The sequence below is a fragment of the Helicoverpa zea genome, chromosome 5 (assembly GCF_022581195.2).
Source record: "Helicoverpa zea isolate HzStark_Cry1AcR chromosome 5, ilHelZeax1.1, whole genome shotgun sequence".
Lineage (NCBI taxonomy): Eukaryota > Metazoa > Arthropoda > Insecta > Lepidoptera > Noctuidae > Helicoverpa > Helicoverpa zea.
This window is the reverse complement of record NC_061456.1, coordinates 8,944,899-8,966,305: the sequence shown is the minus strand read 5'-3', so window position 1 is coordinate 8,966,305 and position 21,407 is coordinate 8,944,899. Positions and strand designations below refer to the sequence as shown.

Sequence of the window (21,407 nt, the reverse complement as noted above, 5' to 3'; positions counted from 1 at the left end):
GAAATCATAAACACTAGCATAGCAGTCTTCCACAGTAGTGGTACCATCAAAGAAATATAAGACATACTATAACGAGCAAAGTTTTACTTATGATTTGTGTCACAAGCAAAGCCGCCGGCGCAGCTGGCCCAAGTATCGCTGCCACATGAAACTTGTGCCTCTACCTGCGGTACTTAAACTTTCATCGAGTTGTTGCCGAACGCCCCACTAAATCGCAATTGTTATTAGTTCAAGGGTTCCGATACTTGCCGACTGATTTTTCAATAATGTATCTCGGTACATTATATTTGTTAGTTAACATAACAGTCTTGTTTAAAATGTATCTAATTTTATTATAAAATCACTGAAGCACTGCTAAGCGAATTTGTATGCTATCTAATAATTTTATAAAAAAATATGTATGAAATAGGTAACTTATATTCGTGTTGAAATTGTGGCATTATTTTTTTCAGTTTTAAGAAAAGGTTGTAGAGAAATTAATGTAATAAATATTTCTTGATTTAGTACCTACTCGAAAAAACGGGTATTCAGATCGCGATTACTTTAGCTCAAAGCGACTAAAACTACTTAACGAACAGCAAAATGTTTGAACAGATAGAAAACGTTAACAGTAATAACATGATCTCTAACTGATGTTTAAAAGTAAGACGTAGCTCTTAAACGGGGTAATACCACCCGCTTCTGATGGGCCGCCTGACCCGGGCGCCACAAGCGGATTACAGAATGTCGTTTCCTTAGTGACAGTCCTACCGACGTAGGGGCGTTTGTGAACCCCCTAAGCAGCATACTTAGTATGTTCAGGTACATTTGACTCGTGTTACGTTTACTTAAACGTGCCAATATTAGTGTTCAGTTACAAGGGCGTTACATGATTACAAATTCCGATAGGTTTGGTTTGAGTCTGTTAGTTACATTGAGGACACGAATTCATGGAAGATTTACAGCCAGATCTATTCAAATGAAATACGCTAACTAAAACATTCAGGTATATCGAAAAACGGTTCAAAAGCACAAAACAAAAATAACAACTAAAACAATTATTGCTATTAGCATAAATGGCAAATTAGCTATGAAAAACATTGAAAAACAAAGAGCATTTAGATGGAAAAAAGATGGGTTAAATTAAACTGTTCACAGAGTTTTCCTTTGAGGAAAAATGCTTTCTATAATTAAACAACCACTGAGAATTTTTAAATATGACACAGACAAGTACCGTTATTTTTTTAGAAAACATTAACGTTGCGTTGTGGTACTCGTATTTAGTTAAAAATTGTTGTAATGGCCGCATTAGGTAAGGGTGCGTCCACATCTGGCGAATGCGCCGCGAATGCGCCGCGAATGCGCAGCACGCGAGCCGATCGCGAGCTATCCGCGAGCTGCGCGCGTGCATTTTTGTTCGTGCGCCGCTTCTGCGCCGCCCGCGCGCAGCTCGCGCGCGACCTAAGCGCCGCACGCGAGCGGCGCGCAGGCGGCGCGCGACGTCTGCCATCTTCGATAGTACTGAGCCAATATACGGAACTGTGAGGGCGAGAACTGATTGCGCGCAGATCGCGCGCTCTATACGAGCCTTGCGTGAGTTGCGCTAAAGAGGCGCACCGAACTATTGCAGTGACTGCACGCGCGCAGCTCGCGGACAGCTCGCGATCGGCTCGCGTGCTGCGCATTCGCGGCGCATTCACCAGATGTGGACGCACCCTTAGAGTTTGTTTCAAAAAAGTTTTGTTAGTTGATATGTAGTTCGTTTATAGTAAATAAATAAAAACAATAAAATTAATATTGATAGGTCAGAGTAGACGCCAACATGAGAGTGAGCGTAGTTATAGGTAATGATATGATGCCGTAGACGCGGCCAACTGAGAAATAGTGTTTCAATAAACACGGCCGGCGCGATCACCGGGAAAATTGACCGATTCCGGGAAATCCTCACAGGAAAAATGTCATACGATAGCTTTTTTTCTATCCAAAGAACCAAGCCAAGATTTAATATTTATGGATGAAATGTGAGACGAAGCGGATGATTTAAAGTGCCTGATGTGGAAATCGTTCCTCGCAGATTTTCTGACCCAGCGAAAGTAATGTCCTTCTTTACGTTTTACGTACCAGTTGTTTTCTTTCGTGAGAAGAGAAAATACCGTACCTTCGAGGTGGGCGAGCGTGTGCGACGATTTATTCCTCCCTTTGCAAGTCACTTTGGAAAAATATTTTTTTATTTGTTTATTTACGGAGATTTGGTTCTTTTGATGTCGATTCTAACGAAATTCGGTTGTTCCAAAATATCATATCTGTGTACTCTTTTCTTTTAGTTAGCGGTTTGTTGTTATAAAGATCTGAGAATTAGATTTTGTTTTTCTATTCGTTGGCCAGTCATACGTTACATTTATTTATTTAACGATAGATGTCTTGTGCAGCCGTTCCTTTATTTTGTTGTACAAATATTGTCATAAAATATTTTTTATGTTTTACACGAATTGATGATGAAAACCAAAATTTTTGTAACGCACAGTTTAATTTATTTCTCATAAAAGCTGAATATTAACTTTTGAAACGCGCTCATATTATTTTTTGGCTGAGTTTAGGTAATTAAAAAACCAATCACATCGTATCAACACTACAGCGTCTAGCCACTAAAAGCCACAATGGAACAGTTCCCGAAGTGTTTCGACTTTTCCCTGCACTTTTGTCAGACCAGCTGCTCACTTTGTCTGAACTTAACAAGGTCGAACTAATAGGCATTAGACTCATTTGTTACACCTCCACGCTTCGCCGCCCGCCAAAGAACGTAAAAAGGGAGACGCTTAGATACCCCGCAACTCCCCAAATCTTATTCGCCGTTCCAACTGAAATCTCCGGTAAGATTTACAACAAAACATAATTATTGTCGTGGAATTTTTTGACGATTTAAGTTGTTAAATTATTTAATTTGTTTGTTGTTTTTTTTTTTTTAATCATAAATTGTACCTTAAAGGTTGCTCTTTTCACTTCAATGAAAAGTGAAGTGTCATACAAAGCTACAATGTATTCGGGACTCGGTTCGAGCCCGCCGCCGTAATCAAAAGGCTCTCTCGGGAACAATGGCGCCCACATCGGGGTTGGGCCCGATAAGCCTCGACAATTATACTACATCGACTTTTCAATTATCCAACCGGCTCTTCCTCGCGAACAATGCTAGCTTTATTTATGTATATTAGAACGGTCATTTTATACGCTGTGTGGCTTTTACATTCACGTCTGCTTCACCAGAGTCGAATGCCATTTCATTACGGATCATCGCGTCCGCCAAACAATGTAAAACAAGAAATCTTTATACCCAGTTGTTTTTCTTCACAGTAAATTTCTCTTCATTAAGGCATTTGAGTAATATTTTTATGGATCTTTCTTGCCTTCATCTTGGAAGATAAAATGCCAGTTATTAGTTTGTTATACCTTTGCGCATTTAATAAGTTTTAATTAAAATGTCTTTGTTTACCAGGTGAAACTCGAACAGAATGTTGGCAAACCGTCGCGGGTCATCCACATACGGAACATACCCAATGAGACGACAGAGGCTGAGATCATACAACTCGGCCTACCCTTCGGCAGGGTCACCAATGTACTCGTGCTTAAAGGCAAAAACCAGGTAAGATACTACATTTGTTTTTGGTTAAATTGGTTTGTAAAGGTCACGCTTTTAATTACGGTAGTTACTTTTGATGTTTTTGTCATTTCTATTTGTGGGATCTGTGGGCCACAAACATTACTACTGAAGTCGCTTTTTATTGAATGGAAACTTTTGAGCGTATTGAAACGTGATAATAAAATACTATTTCGTTCATAATTAGGAAGGAATTTTCCCGATGAGAGGATCTCGCTGGGAACCTAATTAAGTTGAAGTTGGGCCCGCCACTCATCAGCCACGAAGGCAGATTACCCAAACTTAGGCCACGTAACTGATCAGGCCTCATTTAACAAATGAAGTTGGCCATGTAGCTACTCTAGTTACAATAGCGCTCGCCTCCGCCGGAAGCACAACAAGTGGCAGGCACGGCTTGTCCGCAAATAGGCCGCTTACCATTGTCACAGCCTACCCCTACTCGCGTTTTATTGTAACTGCAGTATTAGGGGGAGGAATAAAGAGGATTTGTTGCATGCAGCACTAATGAGTTATACTGGAAAGTCTTTTCTGTATCATATATCTTCAATTGTCTCTACTCAATACTATAGGATGTGCATATTTCTAAGTTCAAGTTCTACTAGTAATCAAGAATTCATAATGCCCATCTGATCTATCCCTTGACCATTCGTTGACCAAACATCAAAAAACAAACCCTCAAATAGAAGACGCAGTTTATATAACGCTTTGTATATTTAAAAACAAAATGTTACCCCGACGATGGAAAGCAATTTTAGTATGATCGACATCCCTACTAACCTCCGTCAAACGAGCGACGTTTATCTATTGCGGGGTCAAAATGAACGGTGAATTTGGAACAAATATTCAGTCTTACATTTTTAGGCCCCTTTCTCATTTTTACCAGCTTATTTTTAAAAGTCCACTTCGTGAATTGAAACCCAAGGGAGAGATTGCATCTAAAATTGTACATTGCGGAAATTAAAGGCGATGACATCTAATATAAATTTCAATTTGGGTCGAGAAGGGCTCATGAATGAGTAGATCGAGATACGTTTACTCTGATTGACCTGTTCAAATAATATTTTATGATCATATTTTATTTCGTTCCTGTATCCGTTTTTGCGTTTGCCGTTTATTTTATAAGTAAGTTGTTATATAAGTTCAAGTACACAATGTGGGAGAGAGTAAAATCTTGAGACAAGTTGACGAGGGACAGTTAGTAATCCATCAAGAAGTATGGTCACATCATCACGCGAGCGCGAAGTACCAGCGAGCGAGCAGGTTATAAGGCGACATCCAGCCGGTTTTACTGCGTATTTTACGTCGAAACACCCACCGGGTACGTGCAATGAGAAATTTACGATTTCCCGCTGACAAATTAAAAATGAGTTAGTTTACAACCGAGAAATAAAATAATAAAAAGAAAATCCTATTACGGGAACGCAGGAGGCAGCCGCGACAATGTTATCCCGTCTAATAAATAGCTCGTATGACATCCACCCTATATATAGCGCGGCGTGAAGGAAAACAATCTCTCTTCCACCACGAGAAACAAGTCGAATCCCTTTTTATGAACGGTCACAGGTTCTTACTTGCTTGTCTTATGAAATATTCTATGTCCTTACAGCTTAGCATACTTTAACTGTTAAAGTCTGTGAAAGTATATATATTTTTTGTCTATGTATTGGTGAGTAAAAATAAAATTGGAAAAATTGTTTAAAGTCCATTTAGAAAATGTTTTCGTACAGTTAACACATGGTAGCTATTACATAAAACTAATCAATATAAAGTACCGAACGTGGTCGACGCTACTAGTCCTTTGACGCACTCTGAGTGGATGATGAAAAGTATCGTTGGTAGTCGCTGGTTACCGAACCTGTGAGAGTCCAGTTACAAAGGCGCCATCTGTGGAGAGGTGGGCAAACATCGATGTGAGTGGGTGCGGACAATCGCCCCCACTCTCGGTGATTAAAGCGAAAGAGGCGTTGACACTATTTTACGATCGTCGTTCGCGTGACAGCTACGCTTCTATTAATTTGTGCTGCATCGATTTTGATCTCGAACACTTTCCGATGGGATGAAGTTTTCATTACCGATGGGTTAAGTATAGGTCATGGACATTGGACTAGTTTTTTTTATTATGAATTAATATGTAATGAAATCTTTATAAACAATTGAATTTAATTGTGTACGAAATGCAATTCCAATTTTGTTTTTGTTAGTTCGTAATTAGCAAAACATTGCATTTTACATAATTTAATTTTATAATTAATGATAATCATTAAAGCAAATACACCAAAACCATGGCACGCAAACGTTTTAGTCCAAAATATCTATGTCTGAATTTTTCGCTGACCTCGCCCGCTTTTCATCGCCGTGTATAGGAATATTTTTAATTAGCCCTGGGCAAGTATTCTATTTAATTTGCGGCGTAACACACACAAAGAGCCGTGTGTTTCGTATTGTACGATGTCAAAAGCAGGATACTGCGGTTTGAAAACGACGTGGAATAGATGAATTTACAGACGAAACGGCCATTGAAATCATAACGCTCTTACAGAATTGCGCAGAACTAGGGATCAGTCGCCGTGTTCGGAGTAGGTTTATGTATGGTCGGGGGATCGGATCCGATTAATTGGACTCCATAGGCCGGCAAACACAAACCTAGTTGGGGTGCGCCGCATTACACTACCGCTGTTGTTAAACAATTGATTTATCTCCACGAGCTGAGCGCCGAGTTTGTACGTTTTAACGACCTCACAAAAGAGTTCGGAAACTATTATTCTATCTTGTCCGATAACTTGGACCGATTCCAATATTTAGAATGTTTGGAATTAATGCGAAGCAGGTATTCTCGTACTAGAAAGACTAGAGGTAGGATGCTTGTTTTAATGATGAAATTGATGTCTGGAATTTTGGAAGGGTTTGTAAAGGCATGTGGAGACCGAAACTAAATACCAATATTTTAGGTGGTGTATTTGTGGTTTCACTAGGTCTTCTATGTAGATTTTATTTTGGCTGTCTCCGATGATAGTTAAGGCGGTAAGATATTTTTCAAAAATCACCTAGGTCCTGCTTATTTTTTTTATTTTTTCTTGATCCATACTTAAAAACTATTTAATCATTTACACAGGCATTCCTCGAAATGGCGGAGGAGATATCAGCTGTGGCGATGGTGGCGTACTTCGGCGGCTGTGTGGCGCAGCTCCGTGGCCGCGCCGTCTACGTCCAGTTCTCTAACCACAAGGAGCTCAAGACCGACCAGACACATAGCAACGCCGTAAGTACTCTCCACTCATTAAACATATTCGTTTTGATAATCAGAAAATGACTGACAGAAAAATAATACTGACAAAAAGAAGGTTCTTAAAACCAGACTATTTCAGGACATGTAGACATAACATGTTTATTATACAAAAGGTCACACGCCACCTATTCTCATAATGTGAAAGGTTAACAAATCCACACACAGAACAAGTTAATCATTGTACATAACAGTAACTAATTAGGATTACGCTCACGGGCTTGATATGTACAAAACGCGGGCACTCAATACGTAATAACGTAACGACAGTTCAATTAGCCCTATTACACAACAGCGGGATTATCGTGCGGTATGCGATCGGGCATTAAAGCCGATGTTACAATTGGGAAACAGATCCCCCGGCTGTGGCCTGCACTCGACCTGTTAATTTAATCTTTGTTGGGGGCATCAAGACCCCACAATTTAGATAACGGTATTCAATAAACCCGCATGCCGCGACGGGACATAGTCGCCTTCGTTGTCCCGATTTGATTGAGTTACTAAACTATTACTATTCCGTCTATAGTATTTGCCGTGATAGCGTGCGTGTCGTGACTGCTGAATAATTTCACGAAAACTTGCCCCGTTTATGTGGTAAACGCTCGTAAATGGACGAAAGAGTGTGACTTGTCGCGATTATATTGTTCGTGTGTTACTTTGGGAGATACTTTATGAATTTTATATATTCTGTTAAATTTTATAGGACACCAGCTAGAGAAAAGTTAGTTAAATGCAATATTTTAAAATCAGCCTGTAATACCTAAAGTGCATTTCTGTCTATCATTTTAATATAAAAACTGTTAATATTTTAACATTACATTTTCTTATAATGAACTATCTTATCCTCGAGATAAAATTCATATTCTTGATAAAGTGGTCCTCCATCTTTATATAATAAGATGTCACTCCATCGGTTCTGTATAATTAACGTTCCTTTTAACATCTCCCAGCACTTGGAAATATGCTCAACCCTTTTATGTTCCCGAGTCTTGCTCATTCTATTTATTTTATTTAGTTACTCATAACTAGGAACGTGTTCTGCTAACAATTATGCCTCAATGAGCGGTCGTAATCAAATAGACACGAAATAGATAGTCCAAGTTAAGCTAAAGTTACTCTGGTTAAACTGGTAACTAACCCTTTAGGAACTCATTTGTGTCTACAGACAGGTTTTGTCGCTGAATCTGCTCAGTTAACCACATCAAAACGTTAGTTAGCTAGTTCTATCCTCCAGTTTGCTCTAAACGCGACACAAGTTGCGGACTTTCGTATTACTTGCTGTGAATAATAAACTGGAATGTTAGTACCTGTGACGCAATTCCTCATAATAACAATCAACCCCCACTGGGTACTCCCCGAATCTCACCAGCCGCCGTTATAAAGGCTTTCGGGGTAGCCGTAGGTAAAAAGGAGATAAATGCCGAACATTTGTGAGTGAACCTTTCTTACCGCAGGCTCCTCGCCAGTGAGAAAGGAAATCAATATTTTCGGTAACAAAACACCCAATGGGAGGATTAATTAAAACGCTTAATTAGTTTCGTTTATCCACGAAACCTATCAAAAACAAACCCTCAACCATTTTGATGGCTGATAATATTGAGAAATTGTTCTTGCCTAAATTTGTGTTCCCATAATTGAGGGGATGGCACTCGATAACATGCGCAAGGGTAGAGCGACCACGGGGAATATTAACCCACCGGATTGTCTAACAACACAATCATAATTTGGCACTAATAATATAATTTACCCTTTTTGCGGTAAAAGCCGGTTTGACACCTCTAATTCTTAACTAAGTCAGACAGGTTATCAAAGAGATTATTATTATTTCTGTTTTGGGATAGTAGGGTAAATCACACTTCCGTAAACTTTCAAGTACCTACATAATGTCGCGACCTATTGAAAATACACCAACATATAATACTTTTACCCGGCAAATTATTATTCATTTAGCCAATACTAGCTAGCTAACTAGTCATTTATTCACAAGTTTGCCTTTCACAAATATGTACACCACATTATTATTGTAACATTAAATAATATTCGCGATACATTGTTTATTAAATATGTAGTTGCAGGTTGTTTGATCTAATTGTCGGCATCGCAAACAGGCGTTTGTGTCAATACGTGGCTAATTAATGTGATGATTAAACTCAAAACGGATACATCTAGGTGTCTATTATCTGTTTGCGTTAATCCTTGTTACTCTGTAGTGGCGTGTAAATATTGATCTGTAATGTCTTAACCGAATTAAGGTGGATGCTGGGTACCAAATTCGGTTAAAGTAGGTGCGGTTATTTGGTCTTTGATGGTTAGAGGGGTAATCAAACGTTTTGGGGTAGGTAAATTAGAGTTTGTTTCCAAAAGATTTTCACAAGCATTAAATGCAAAACTTTGATATTAAGCCGTGTATGATTACAATGGTTCAATTTAAAACTGCAAGATCCTCACAATAAGAATAAAAAAACAATCCGACAAAAACGTTCCACCTCCCAAAAGAATACACTAAAATTTCAGTTCAAAAAGGAGTCCTTATTTCGGTGCCTAGGAAGCAAGAATATTATTTGACGTAGCGTCATCTGTTCGATACCTCATAATGATGTGACTCCGTCGAGAACTCGTTACCATTACGGACGACTTTATTCTCTGCACATTTTTCATGTACCTTTTTAACCTTTAATACTGCGATTTTTCTTTGTACAGATGCATCCGATGAAAATTATTTGATAGCTTTTTAAAATTATGTAGGTTAATGGCATTCATTTCAACGAAAATATTTTGTATTTTTACGTGTGTTACGACAGTTAACGAAAACAGCCATCCATATCAGCCCATTAGACATTTTCTACCTCACCCACTTTGTCAACTGCCGAAGTTAACATTTCATTTCAGTTTCATATTTTAATCATCTTTATTTGCTTTTGCATATTTTTTATTGTTTAACTTTATTGGAGCCATAAAAACCCTTGAAACTAAATAGATAATAAAACATAACAATGTAAGAACACAGTCAACATGTATGAGCCAAAGTTTAGTATACGAAGGAATCAAAGTTATCGTTCATAAAACTAGAATACAAGTGCATCGTTTACTTTTTATAATCCACTACACATTTCTAACAAAATACCAGTTTGAGTCTTAACACTGAGCGTTGAACACATAAGTACATAAGGATAATGTAACCATAAAGATTTATCGCTATCTCGTCACATTTCGGCATCTCTTTGTAGCGCACTATTAAAACTTATAACGAGGCTGTTACGAATAGACAGACTAGGCTTTGTTCTTGTGATTCACATGAAAAGACACGCCTCATACGTTATTACATCACTGAGTATAATATCCGAATTTAATCGTATTAATACGATTGTCTCCTGAACGTTCCAGACTTCAGAGAATGACAGAGACCGACTGCATTTTAAAGAACGTGCATTGAGCGCAAAGCTTTGATCAATCATGCGATGCAAAAGGTTTTTGTGGTGGCTGAATAGAACTCTCGTAGTGCGGATGGAGTTATTTTGTCGCGTCTCGTCGGCGACCGAATGTCTGCCAGTGGTCGCCTGTGAAAGATTGCGCGTCTCCCGAATAAGACCTTTTAAATATCTCCGAAGTTCGACATAGCGAGCGTCGGTGACACGGAAAATATTTTTGATGGAATCGCATTCCTAAAATTCTTTTGTTGCGCGTTCGTTTGACATCTTAGTATTTTGCTTTTATGAAAATGATAGTTTTAGATAAAATTACTTTTAAAATGTTATCGCAAATTTCGTAACTTGTTTTGTGAAAAACAAGGCATTTGTTATGAAAATACACATTTTGCCTAATAGTTCCAGCATAGACATATCAAAGAATACGTAACGGAGAAAAAGCGGAGAAGTGAGGGGGAACAAGTCAACGTGAATTTGTACCCAGAGCCTTTGCCGTCGGCGGCAGGCTTACCATGACACGGTTAAAGCCTTATTTTTGTGTCTGGCCTGCCCGCTTGTCAGCCCGTCGTCGCACAAAGCCATGTGAAAATATAGGATCAAAGTGTGCCGCGCCCTTGCATGCGATCGTAACGTGTAAACAACACGCTGTATTTCACTCGCGTGTCATTACGTTTTTTTATTTGAACCTAGGGTAGATCGTGTTGAAGGTTTTGCACGTGGATTTGTTTTATTTTGTAGTAGGATTCCCCTTTTAGGTGTTTTGCGAAAACTGGGCATTTAGCTTTCATTTAAGTGCCATTCTGTAAAAACAAGCAACGTATGTATATTTACATTATTCAAAGCTACCGTAAAAACATCATCATTTATATTATGATCAATTTATGAATGTTATCTAACTCGCTAAGCGTCCAAAGTGTCGCCGTCCACAATGCCATCCGCCCCTATATAACGACGCAACAAAGTACCAAATTGTCCGCGGACGATACAAAATAAGTTTATGACCCCCCTTTGTTTGATGTGGTCAATGTTATCTGTTGGTCTTGGGCTCTCGAAGGTGGCCCACGCGTGCGTCAGATAACTGTCCTCTCCATTCCCCTATTACGTTTCATTGTTCGCGAAATTATGAGAGCCGAGGGCTGTTGTTTGTACATACTTTTTTCTACGTGACAATGAATGTTTTTACTTACTGAAGGACGTTGAGTTGTGAGAATTAACACGTTTTCTGTTAATATGATGCGTGATATTCGAGTTTTTTGATGGAAACAAAGATTAGAATTAATTAAGGGCAGGGTTTATGCTATGAATTTTAGATTTCCAATAAGAGATACCTAAGTTAAGTACTAGTATAGTTACAGCAATAACCAAGACATGCCTGCGGCGTACACTTACCTATTATTTATAGGTAATATTTTTGCAGTCGGCATCGGCACAGGCGGCGTTACAAGCCGCTCAGGCCATTTCCAACAGCGCGGGAGCTGCACTCGTGGCCGGTGCGGGCGCCGCTCTACAGCCCGCGAATGGAGGCACAGAAATACAGGTGAGAATAATCTTTTGTACGTAAGCCAAATTACTAAAATCAGATGCAAAATTACGTAAATCAATTAAGACTTAAAACTATCAATTGTCCGACACTAAACCAGACTTTTCGGATTGCCATCGAACCTAAGTAGGTAATATCAAAATGTAATATTGTAAATGTCCATTACAAATCTGTTTCGTAACAACTATAACTTTATCACTACTTAGTGTTCATGTAAACCCTATTTTCATATTATTCATGTCTAATACCCTAGCGTACCCAAACAACAATAGTGTTTAAAACTATACATAATTAATTTCACCTGTATCCATTAATCATCTTACCTTTCCCGAGACAAACTGTATAGGCTAAGTAATACAGTGAAATTCCGATATAATTATGAGCCGTTGAAATAGAGCCGATTACAGAGACCTTTAAATATTAAACTTGCTCCACAAATTAGGTTTGGGTATTCTCTGGAGGTCTGAGACTAAGATGTAGACTTGTGCGGTGTGCATGCAGATAGACGGCTCTGAGGCGGTCGACAGATTGTCGCCCGGAGGGCAGGGATCATGCAGTTGCATCGGTCAATATACTGAGGGGACGAGGCGGGGTGACGCTGTGTGCTAGGTGGCGATTTTGTGGAAAATACTGCAGAGACAATTTTTTTAAGCTGCAAAAATAGTCATTTTGAAATGCCATTCTATTGTAAAAGTTAGCAATTTTTCAAAATAATATGAAACATTTTGTATTACTCTCTCATGATTTTATTACCACTAAGAGTAAATTTTCTTTACAATTTTGTCTGTAAATAAAGTAATTTGAACGAAACATCAATCCCGTTTGAATCTTCTTATTCTAAAAAAACATGTTCATTGGACAGGGCATAAATCAAAAGTCCCCTAGTGTACAAATAACATCTTCAAGTCTAATGCAATATCCATCTGACATCTAGATATACCCAGCGGGTTTATAACAAAGACATATTGGACAATATCGCGTCTCTTGCCAATGTGTACCTGCCTTTACGAGCTTCATGTATCTTAGCTTCACAGTCACAAAGTGTCTGTAGGGAGTTTAATTATTGATAAGCTTTTCTCATAAGCACTAATTAACGTTATTTAACCACTTTTCCGGTACCTACTTTACAATATTCTTTGTTCGTAATTACCGCGTAACAGATAGGTGTACTTCCTTTTGTTATTTAATTAATTAAACCAAACATTCCATGTAAATAAGTAAGGTACTTGTAAATTGTTCCTTTGTACTTATTTCTTTGGTTGTTTGCGGGTTTTCGTTTTACATAATTTTAGCTTATTAGGGCGAGAGATGGTTATAATTGTTAAGGTAATGCCTCAATGCTTTGATTTTACAGAATATTTTCTGGAGTCTCTTTTAAAGCTTTTGCGATTATTTTAAATTTCAAATACATTGAGAGTTATTGTATGACTAAGCATGTATTTTTTATTTGATGATACTAAGCATGTGTTTTATTCACAGGGTGGTCCTAACACAGTCCTGCGCGTCATCATAGAACACATGTTATACCCCATCGTGCTCGATGTACTCTACTCCATTTTCCAGCGGTACGGCAAGGTGCTCAAGATCGTCACATTCACTAAAAACAGTAAGTACTAACCCTATAATTTCATTCTCACAATGTGGCACACATCCTTTCATATAAATGGCACACGTACGCAAGGTTGAATTTACGGAACATAATTATGCATATGCATATTCGTAATGTTTGCCGAAGACAGTTACATCTTCAGCGTCGAACGCAATTTGATGGATGAGCCCCAGGTACGATACCAACCGCGCGTGAGGAGCTCCGAGGAAAAAGAGGAGGGAGGGACTAGGCAACATTACCGCACGTCTCACGCACCCTCAAACAATACCTCCCAACCTCACACACCACACCTCAGGAGGCTTTCGTTTGTTTTAACACAATTTTGCACAAAATCCACCTAATTAATTATGCAACCGCTCTGTAATTTGCTTCAAATATATTGTTAATATAATGTATGTAATAAGCCTTTTGTCACAATCGCTTTGTGTCTATGGCAACCCAGAATTACAGCGGCTAAAACAACTATTATTGAATCGAAACGAGGCGAGCTTTAAAATTAATTTCGGCCGGACGTGTTATAGTGATAGATTTACCAAACATAACACAGGGCTGAAATCCAAGGGCGCAATCCGTTTAAAATTTAAATCGTACCCTCATGCATATCCTAAATAAATCCGGCACACAGGAGGCAGGTAGGTAGGTACATATTTGATAAGCTCCCCTGAGCCGCGGGCAGCGAGCGGCGCGGCGGCGGTACCGAGTGCCGACATTACAGTTCACTCTTGGCTAATTACACAGTACCTAGTCGAGAAACCTCAAATCAACTTTATTTAAAAGCCCCGCTGGGCAACACCCGCGGAATTATTTAGCCGAGCTTGAAAATTGCAAGCTAAAACGTTATTTTACTCTAATATCTTGACGACATTTTCGCTTAATTACTTCAAATTGAATTCTTCACTAATATAAGAATTTAAAAGTTAGGTTGGGACTTAAAAAGTAGGTCACGTAAAGTTTTCTTTGTCTAGTTGAGAGTTCGTGATGGTCAGTTTAAATTTCGGAATTCTGTAAGTAACACTACTCTTCAACTATATGTATAGTTATCTTGAAATAGCTGTAATTTGTTGGAGTAGTTCGTAGCAAACTAGCGTAGCGTCGGCTACGCAAAGGAAGTTCTACGCCGCGCCGCCTGTACGTACTACGTTGGGCGACCTACGAGATCCAACTAAAGGCTACCGCGCTCATTGTCAATGGAGTTTAGTAATGCTACACATTCGAAAGTAGTTTTTTTTCTTAATATGATGTTAAACTAACAGCATAATTTGTAAAATACTTAAATTTTAAATTCTTGGTCTTATCCAAAGATCTTTTTATTCCTTGTACTGGTTCTTAAATAATAAATGCCTACAAGGAAAAGTAGACAACTAAAATATTAATTTTGCAAATTAGCTCACAGAAAATTCTAATTAAAGCAATTGTATACACATAGGCTTAAATAATCTCTTTGATGAAGGCTATGTTTCATGATCATCAATTTATAAATACCTCTAGAGTCCCGATTACTGAAATTAATGATAGATGAATACTCATAGAACAGTGAAATCGTAAAAAAGAATTTGAGTAATTAATTTTTATCGGTCCCTCCATTAATTAAGTCGATCCGGACGCCGTTTTAGCGTCAATGATTAACATTTAATTTCTAATATTGAAACCATTTTTTCATTAAATAAACATTGGGCGATACTTTTACTTCATTTCCTTTTTATTGGCGTTCTTTGACATTTAGGAGTTAGCTGTATTGTCATAGTTATAAAGCTAGGAAATAAAGTGATTCTTAGTACTTGTAATTGAGGTAGCTTCGCAGTCAATATGCTTGATTTTTTTATGGTAAGACAAACGCTGACAAAGAACTAAGATGAAGTATGAGTACATCGCACCTCAAAGAAAGTACTTAACAAACACGAGCTTCAATGCCCCGCTGATTTCGTGTGAAAACCAACTTTATCGCCTTTTGTTATGATTTTAATAGGTCACAACTATGAACAAGCAAACAAAGATTTTTCCATCTACTTAACTAAAGTATTGTGGAACTATACTCAGAAGTGAGGTTTTCATAATAAAATCTTCCTAAATAAACCTCGTAATACAAAACTATTAAACATAGTTTCACGAAATAAGTATACCTACGTACACAGAGTGTTCCTTCTTTTAAAACCAACTGAGTGGAAAAACTAAAAAAGTTAATAGTGCCGTGTTGCAGAGATAGCGACTTGTCAACTTTTATGTAGATACAGCTGCACTTTTAAATCAGATTCGCTTTATTTTATCCAACTCACTTTAACTTATCTTTTTGCATCTGCTCATATTTTGTTTCAAAACTTTCTTCTACTACTTTTCTAAAAATGCACGTAACTTGCTCAAAATTCTAATAGCTGAACATCCACATTAGCACAACCCGTATTCAATACGTGTGAGGTAAACAACAATCCCATAAAAAAGATATCAAACTCAAATCACAGCAATCTGCCGTTATAGTTAATCGATTTTGTTCCGCTCAAAATCTCAATACACGTACCATGATCGCAGTTAGTATAAGCAGTTGGAGCTCATAACTTGTCGGTATCATGGCGTCAGTTCTAATGCAGCATTTCCAATTTCCGAACGTCCACCTTTCCCAGGCTGTTTGCTTTTTTACCACATTCATCATTGTCCAATTGTAAAAGCTTTTGTCTCCGGACAATTTCCCGGCACCTATTCAGCTTTTGAATATTCATAACGGCACCTGACCGGGGACGTTTATGTCTTATATGTATTGTTGTGATATTGTAAATAGCATCGGTGCCTTTCGCCTTCAAGGAAATTGGGATTTCGTTGTATTTTTTAGGTTGAGAATTTTCTTCCTTGTTGACAGTCAATGTTTGAGTTGAGAGTTCAATTATAGAAATGGAAAACATATAATGAATATATATAAAAACATAAAGTTATACCACTCTTAGCTTTCCAAAATTAATTATAACATGATACTCATATAATCTACTTAAACCTTATGTAATGCCTAGACACAAACTGAAGTAGGTTGCATATCCGAAACGTATAAATCCTTATTTCAATTATCCTGTCTCGTGGGGAAGCAAATAAACCGCATGGCTATATCGCTCTGATTTTCGCTCTCGATACCTTCTGTGTGTCACGCAGCTGGCTAAATTTGTGTACAAGTATATACTTTACCTGTAACACGATTTACATAAAACGCTTTTTCTTATTTATGCCGATGATATTCGTGCCTTTTTATAAAATGCTTACATAATCGTTTAAAAGTTCCTCCGACGCAGCGAAGTTATAATGTGTGACATAACTTTTTTTTCCTATTAAGATACCCGATCGCTTATCCTGAATTATTCGTGTAAGGTTCCGCTTGAGTAGATTAAAATTGAAGGAGTTGCTAGCTATCCTTATCGACATGAGCACACGAGAGTTTCCCGTCATTGAGAATTTAATATTCCGCATTTATTTACCAGTTTATTTACACATTCGTTCGGTGAAGCCACAATTTTCTGAACATTAATCGCATAGAACTTGTTACCGAATTTTGATTCATGTTGTTTCATGCGTGTTACTTTCATGAGTTTCGAAGTTTGCCTGATGAATATTCCGCTATGTTTATATCACGTTAATATTGAATGCGGAATTGAGAAAACGTTTATAATAGCGGTTCCGTTGTTTTGGCGCGTCGACCACAGGCTGACGGGAGGTTACCATGAAACGCGTTCTTAATCCCGAAACAAATCTCAATGAAGAGCGCGCGGAGTCGCCGTAATCCTACACCTCCCCCCGGCCCGAGCCCTTGCCCCGCAACCCGCCCCGATTGGCTTTATTAAGGTGTAGCAGACCGCTACAATTATTATGCGTCCCCTGTTTGCGGTAGGTGTCGTGTCTATGTCGTCGTTAGATTCCCTTAATTAAGGATTTGATTCGTCTACAGATATCATCTTTGCGGCGTCTTAGTTTTCGCGGAAATGCAGAGAGTGAGCTTATTTACATACCTCAGTGCATGCCAACGCGTCGCGAAATGTTCCGCTGAGCAATTTATGGAGTAACCTAAATGTGTTCCCGAATCGCAAGTGCACCAATGCTAACGATGGTGCTGTGCAAGTATTTAGCAATTTGCAAGTTGTATCCGAGTGTCAGAGGCGAAGGTTAGTTGAAAAGGCGCATAAATTGCGAACGAGGACGCATTCAGGCTTGACAGAGCTCGCTCATTTCAGGGGAGACGTCGAGATTTAAGATATCAAATTATACTGTAATCGGTCGGCCGGCGCACACCCTGCCCCACCGCTTAATATTAACATAGCGGAAGCAACCTCTTTGCTACACAGCGAAATGTGGATTACGAAATTTTAATTTTACCACAACTCCCATCTTGTTTTTGCGCAGACATTGACATTTAAATATTCCATAAAGTAATTGCGCATTCGAGTTGAATTTTTAATGAAACATAATGAAGCGGCGCGTACGCTACGGATTGATTGAGATTTGAATTTCTTGCGCGCAATCGGAGCCGCAAGCAACGTTATTGAATTAGCGCTTGAATATTTCAGCTTGTATAAATAAAACAGAGCAAAGGGGACAATTATTTTGGGAAACTTCCATTTTGATTATTGCCTAAAGTGCATAAAACTTTTTGCGTCAACAACAGCTTGTGAATGGGTTAAAATTTAATTAATATTTATTGTTCGTAGAGCTAATGGAAAATTTGCTGAAAGTAATATCTGATGACTGTTCAGTAGGGTTTAGCAAAACGCGACTTTGTTGACTGTACCTACGACTGAACTGTGTGTCTTTTATATATTGTATTATTATTTCTTGGAATACAGATCACAAGAAAAGTTTTGTAAGAAAATCTAATTAAACCTAATTTCCTAATAAATAAATATATTTCTATCATCAAACAAACGTAGTAATAATGTAGCAAAATATGTCGATACAACACACGTAAGAAGCCGCAGGCAAAATTGTAACATGTTCGCGTTACGTACAAAAGATTGCAAATAATAAAAATGATGTCAAAATATTTTTCGGAATAAGAGCAACCACGTCCTTTTGTTTTTGGGAATCGACTGAATAATACTCGTATTAACAGGTATACTGATAGTAAAAATATTTTGATATATGAAAATCCTCATTTGAAATTGAAACCGCCGCAAAAAAGAACCCTAGCCTCTTTTTAATAAATGTGAAACACCTAACTTAACCACATCATTTTTCATATAATTTTACGGCGTCAAAATGGACCAACCTGTATCTTGTAAGTTTTATAAACCAACAACGATAAACATTTTCCTCCTCGAAAAAGCATACCTAATCTCTGCCAAGATCGGCTTTTCGACTCAGTCCTTATTATTAAAATATTCGTAGTAATATAAAGTGAAAACATTTTTCAGAATACCAAATAAACTTGAGCTACATTTTTCCTTTGTTTTCATGAAGCCGGTGCATACGAAGTAACTATTACGTTCAAGTGGTCGCCTCCATTGTCCCTATTAAAACTTTTTGCTTATTCACTATGTAATTACATATTTTACATAGCCTTTTATGCATTCCATTTTAACGGCCCCAAATAGCCCAAAGAAAATATGGGTCCTTAAAGAGCATTTAACTATGTATGAAGGAGACACCGCGTTACTTTTAATTTACGCCGACGTTTCCTGCCTTTAGAGGTGGTACATTCTATATTTTATAGGTGCAGGCAAATTGTTAAGGTACAGGAGAGGTCGTCTTATAAAGCTGTTGGGAGTTTTTGTATTTTTGTTGTTATTGGCATATTTTATTGTAGGTATCTAATCTCTTCCATATTTTTATGTTTAACTTTAAAATTTTAATTAAACTGTACGAATATTTTCATGTATAAACAAAAAGCGGCCTAGAAGTTTATTAACAAAACTAACCAAAACAATTGTCCAGCCTCAGTATATAGAATTACTAGAGAATATTATTTCATTTCATATTGTTTTAGTAGGTAGAAAGATTTTTAGAAAAACAAGTTTTCCTCATAATATTTTTTTAGGTAAAAACATTTTTTATAAGGGGCTTAGTAACCTCGGTATAATGATACAACATTCTCGACAGTGCCTTAACCGAGCGAGAGTCTGTGTCACACCGTCTAATGGTACATAATGTGGGCAACGCAGGTGCTACCTACCCGAACGATGTTTCCTAAAAATGTGAATTTATGTTCTCGCCCAGCGGACGGCAATGATCGCCCGGCTCATGCCTTAAATTAGGGGGTTTAACGCTTATCCTCGCACTAAATATACTCCACCAACTATATTACTTGTGGGACCATTCCAGTTGAATGTGCTCCCACAGTTTCTTCGTTGTTTACGCACTTGTTTTGGTGATTAACGACTTTTATATCATTGATTACCCCCAGAGAATACGATGAAGTATAGTGTTACTTTACTATTTATAGTAGTCCCGAAATAAGGCTGTTTTACATTCCACCACATCAAAGTTTCACGAGGCAAGCGAGTAAGACAAGGCGACAGGCGCAATGAATTCCTACTTTTCAAGTTTATGACGAAAGTAAAATAGGCATGAAACTTGTTTAGTGGAATATTCGCTAAAGTGTTGATGATAAAATAGCTGCGGTGCACCTGCGACTAACTCAGGACGAGTTCGAGGATCGCGAGCGCCCCACGTTGGGCGCCAATTTCACCTTGTTTGAACGTTCTTGTGAACAAGATATTGCCTGTCAGGAATTCCGTGAGACATCCAACACTCGAGTACTCTAGAGAAAATTGTTTTACGGCTATGAAAATTGTTATATTTTGTAAAACTCGTATGTGACTGACCTCTTATGGTGTTTGTTTATATTGTTTGTTGTATTGTAAGACTGTTACGACATATCTGTTAATGAAGAAGATAGTGATGATAACATAATTGTTATTATGTAACGCTTAATAAATCGCATGCTCAATTTTTACAATAAGTACTACACGAACACCGTACACTTTAATTAGCGATACAAAACATCGAAGGAATCTTTATTTCTTTTTCTTGAAATAAAGATCAACAAGCTTTCCGCAGTTCCTTTTTCAACACTCCAGTTCTCATTAGTCCTAATCCGAAGTCTATTTTGTTTACAGATTCATTCCAAGCCCTCATTCAGTATCCAGACACGGTATCGGCGCAAACGGCAAAAACAGTAAGTAAAACACTTCTTTGTTTTTATTTAACTGTTTGTAAAGTAAAGCCATAAAACAAAGTTCCTATTGCCGCACGTTTCATTCACTTTAATGACTCTCGAACTATCTCGAAATGAAGTGACTCCCCGGTCTTTACTTCGCATGAACTCCGTATTTATAAAACTATGACACATCACTCGGAGTTTACCAAACAGACAAACAATAAAACATGACTGATTAAACATTTTCGTTGTAACTTTAAATCAAAATAAAATATAGCTTTGAACAATCAAAAAAAGTTGCCAGAAATGTATTTAGCTCATTTGGAGTGTGAACGCCCTGAAAACATTAAAAGCCCCGTGTACGTTCGTCGGCAGCTTACCTACAACAAAGCTTTAACAACAACAGAACGTTTATGTGCATTTAATAACAATAATATCGAGAAACAACATGGCAGCCGCGAGTCCACGACAATAGTCGGCGCCCGACTCGCCGAGTGGGACATCATTTTTCTCGGCTCAACTTTTCCCATTCGCTATTCATTTGCGTTAGAAGTTGGGCGTACTGCCGCCTACTGCAGCGACTGTTTTAACTTTATTTCTGATGCAGCGTTCAGGGCAAATTAAATTTCGTTTTGCGGCTTCCGCAAACTCGCTTTACGAGTATAATTATCGAGTTTTTGTTTTTTTTTCGTTGCCATACGGTTATGAATCGCTGAACGTAACTTTGTTTCCGACCGATGGCGACTGAGAGTTTCGCTTTTTTGATTTTTATCATTCGTACGCAACGATTCGTACA

At 38.0% G+C, this 21,407-nt stretch overlaps 1 protein-coding gene across 14 annotated transcripts in view; it reads left to right on the top strand.

Moving 5' to 3' along the window:
• The window catches only part of LOC124630485 (polypyrimidine tract-binding protein 1), a 350,786-nt gene that overhangs the window by 311,991 nt on the left and 17,388 nt on the right, over nucleotides 1-21,407 (top strand). For 9 of the 14 annotated variants that reach the window (XM_047164412.1, XM_047164411.1, XM_047164407.1 and 6 more), the window contains 5 exons: nucleotides 3,470-3,616; nucleotides 6,744-6,890; nucleotides 11,742-11,876; nucleotides 13,359-13,485; nucleotides 20,571-20,629. In XM_047164412.1, the coding sequence (XP_047020368.1) occupies nucleotides 3,470-3,616; nucleotides 6,744-6,890; nucleotides 11,742-11,876; nucleotides 13,359-13,485; nucleotides 20,571-20,629 (615 nt within the window). The remainder of the gene's footprint in view (nucleotides 1-3,469; nucleotides 3,617-6,743; nucleotides 6,891-11,741; nucleotides 11,877-13,358; nucleotides 13,486-20,570; nucleotides 20,630-21,407) is intronic. The other 5 variants (XM_047164410.1, XM_047164414.1, XM_047164421.1 and 2 more) reach the window with 1 other exon arrangement.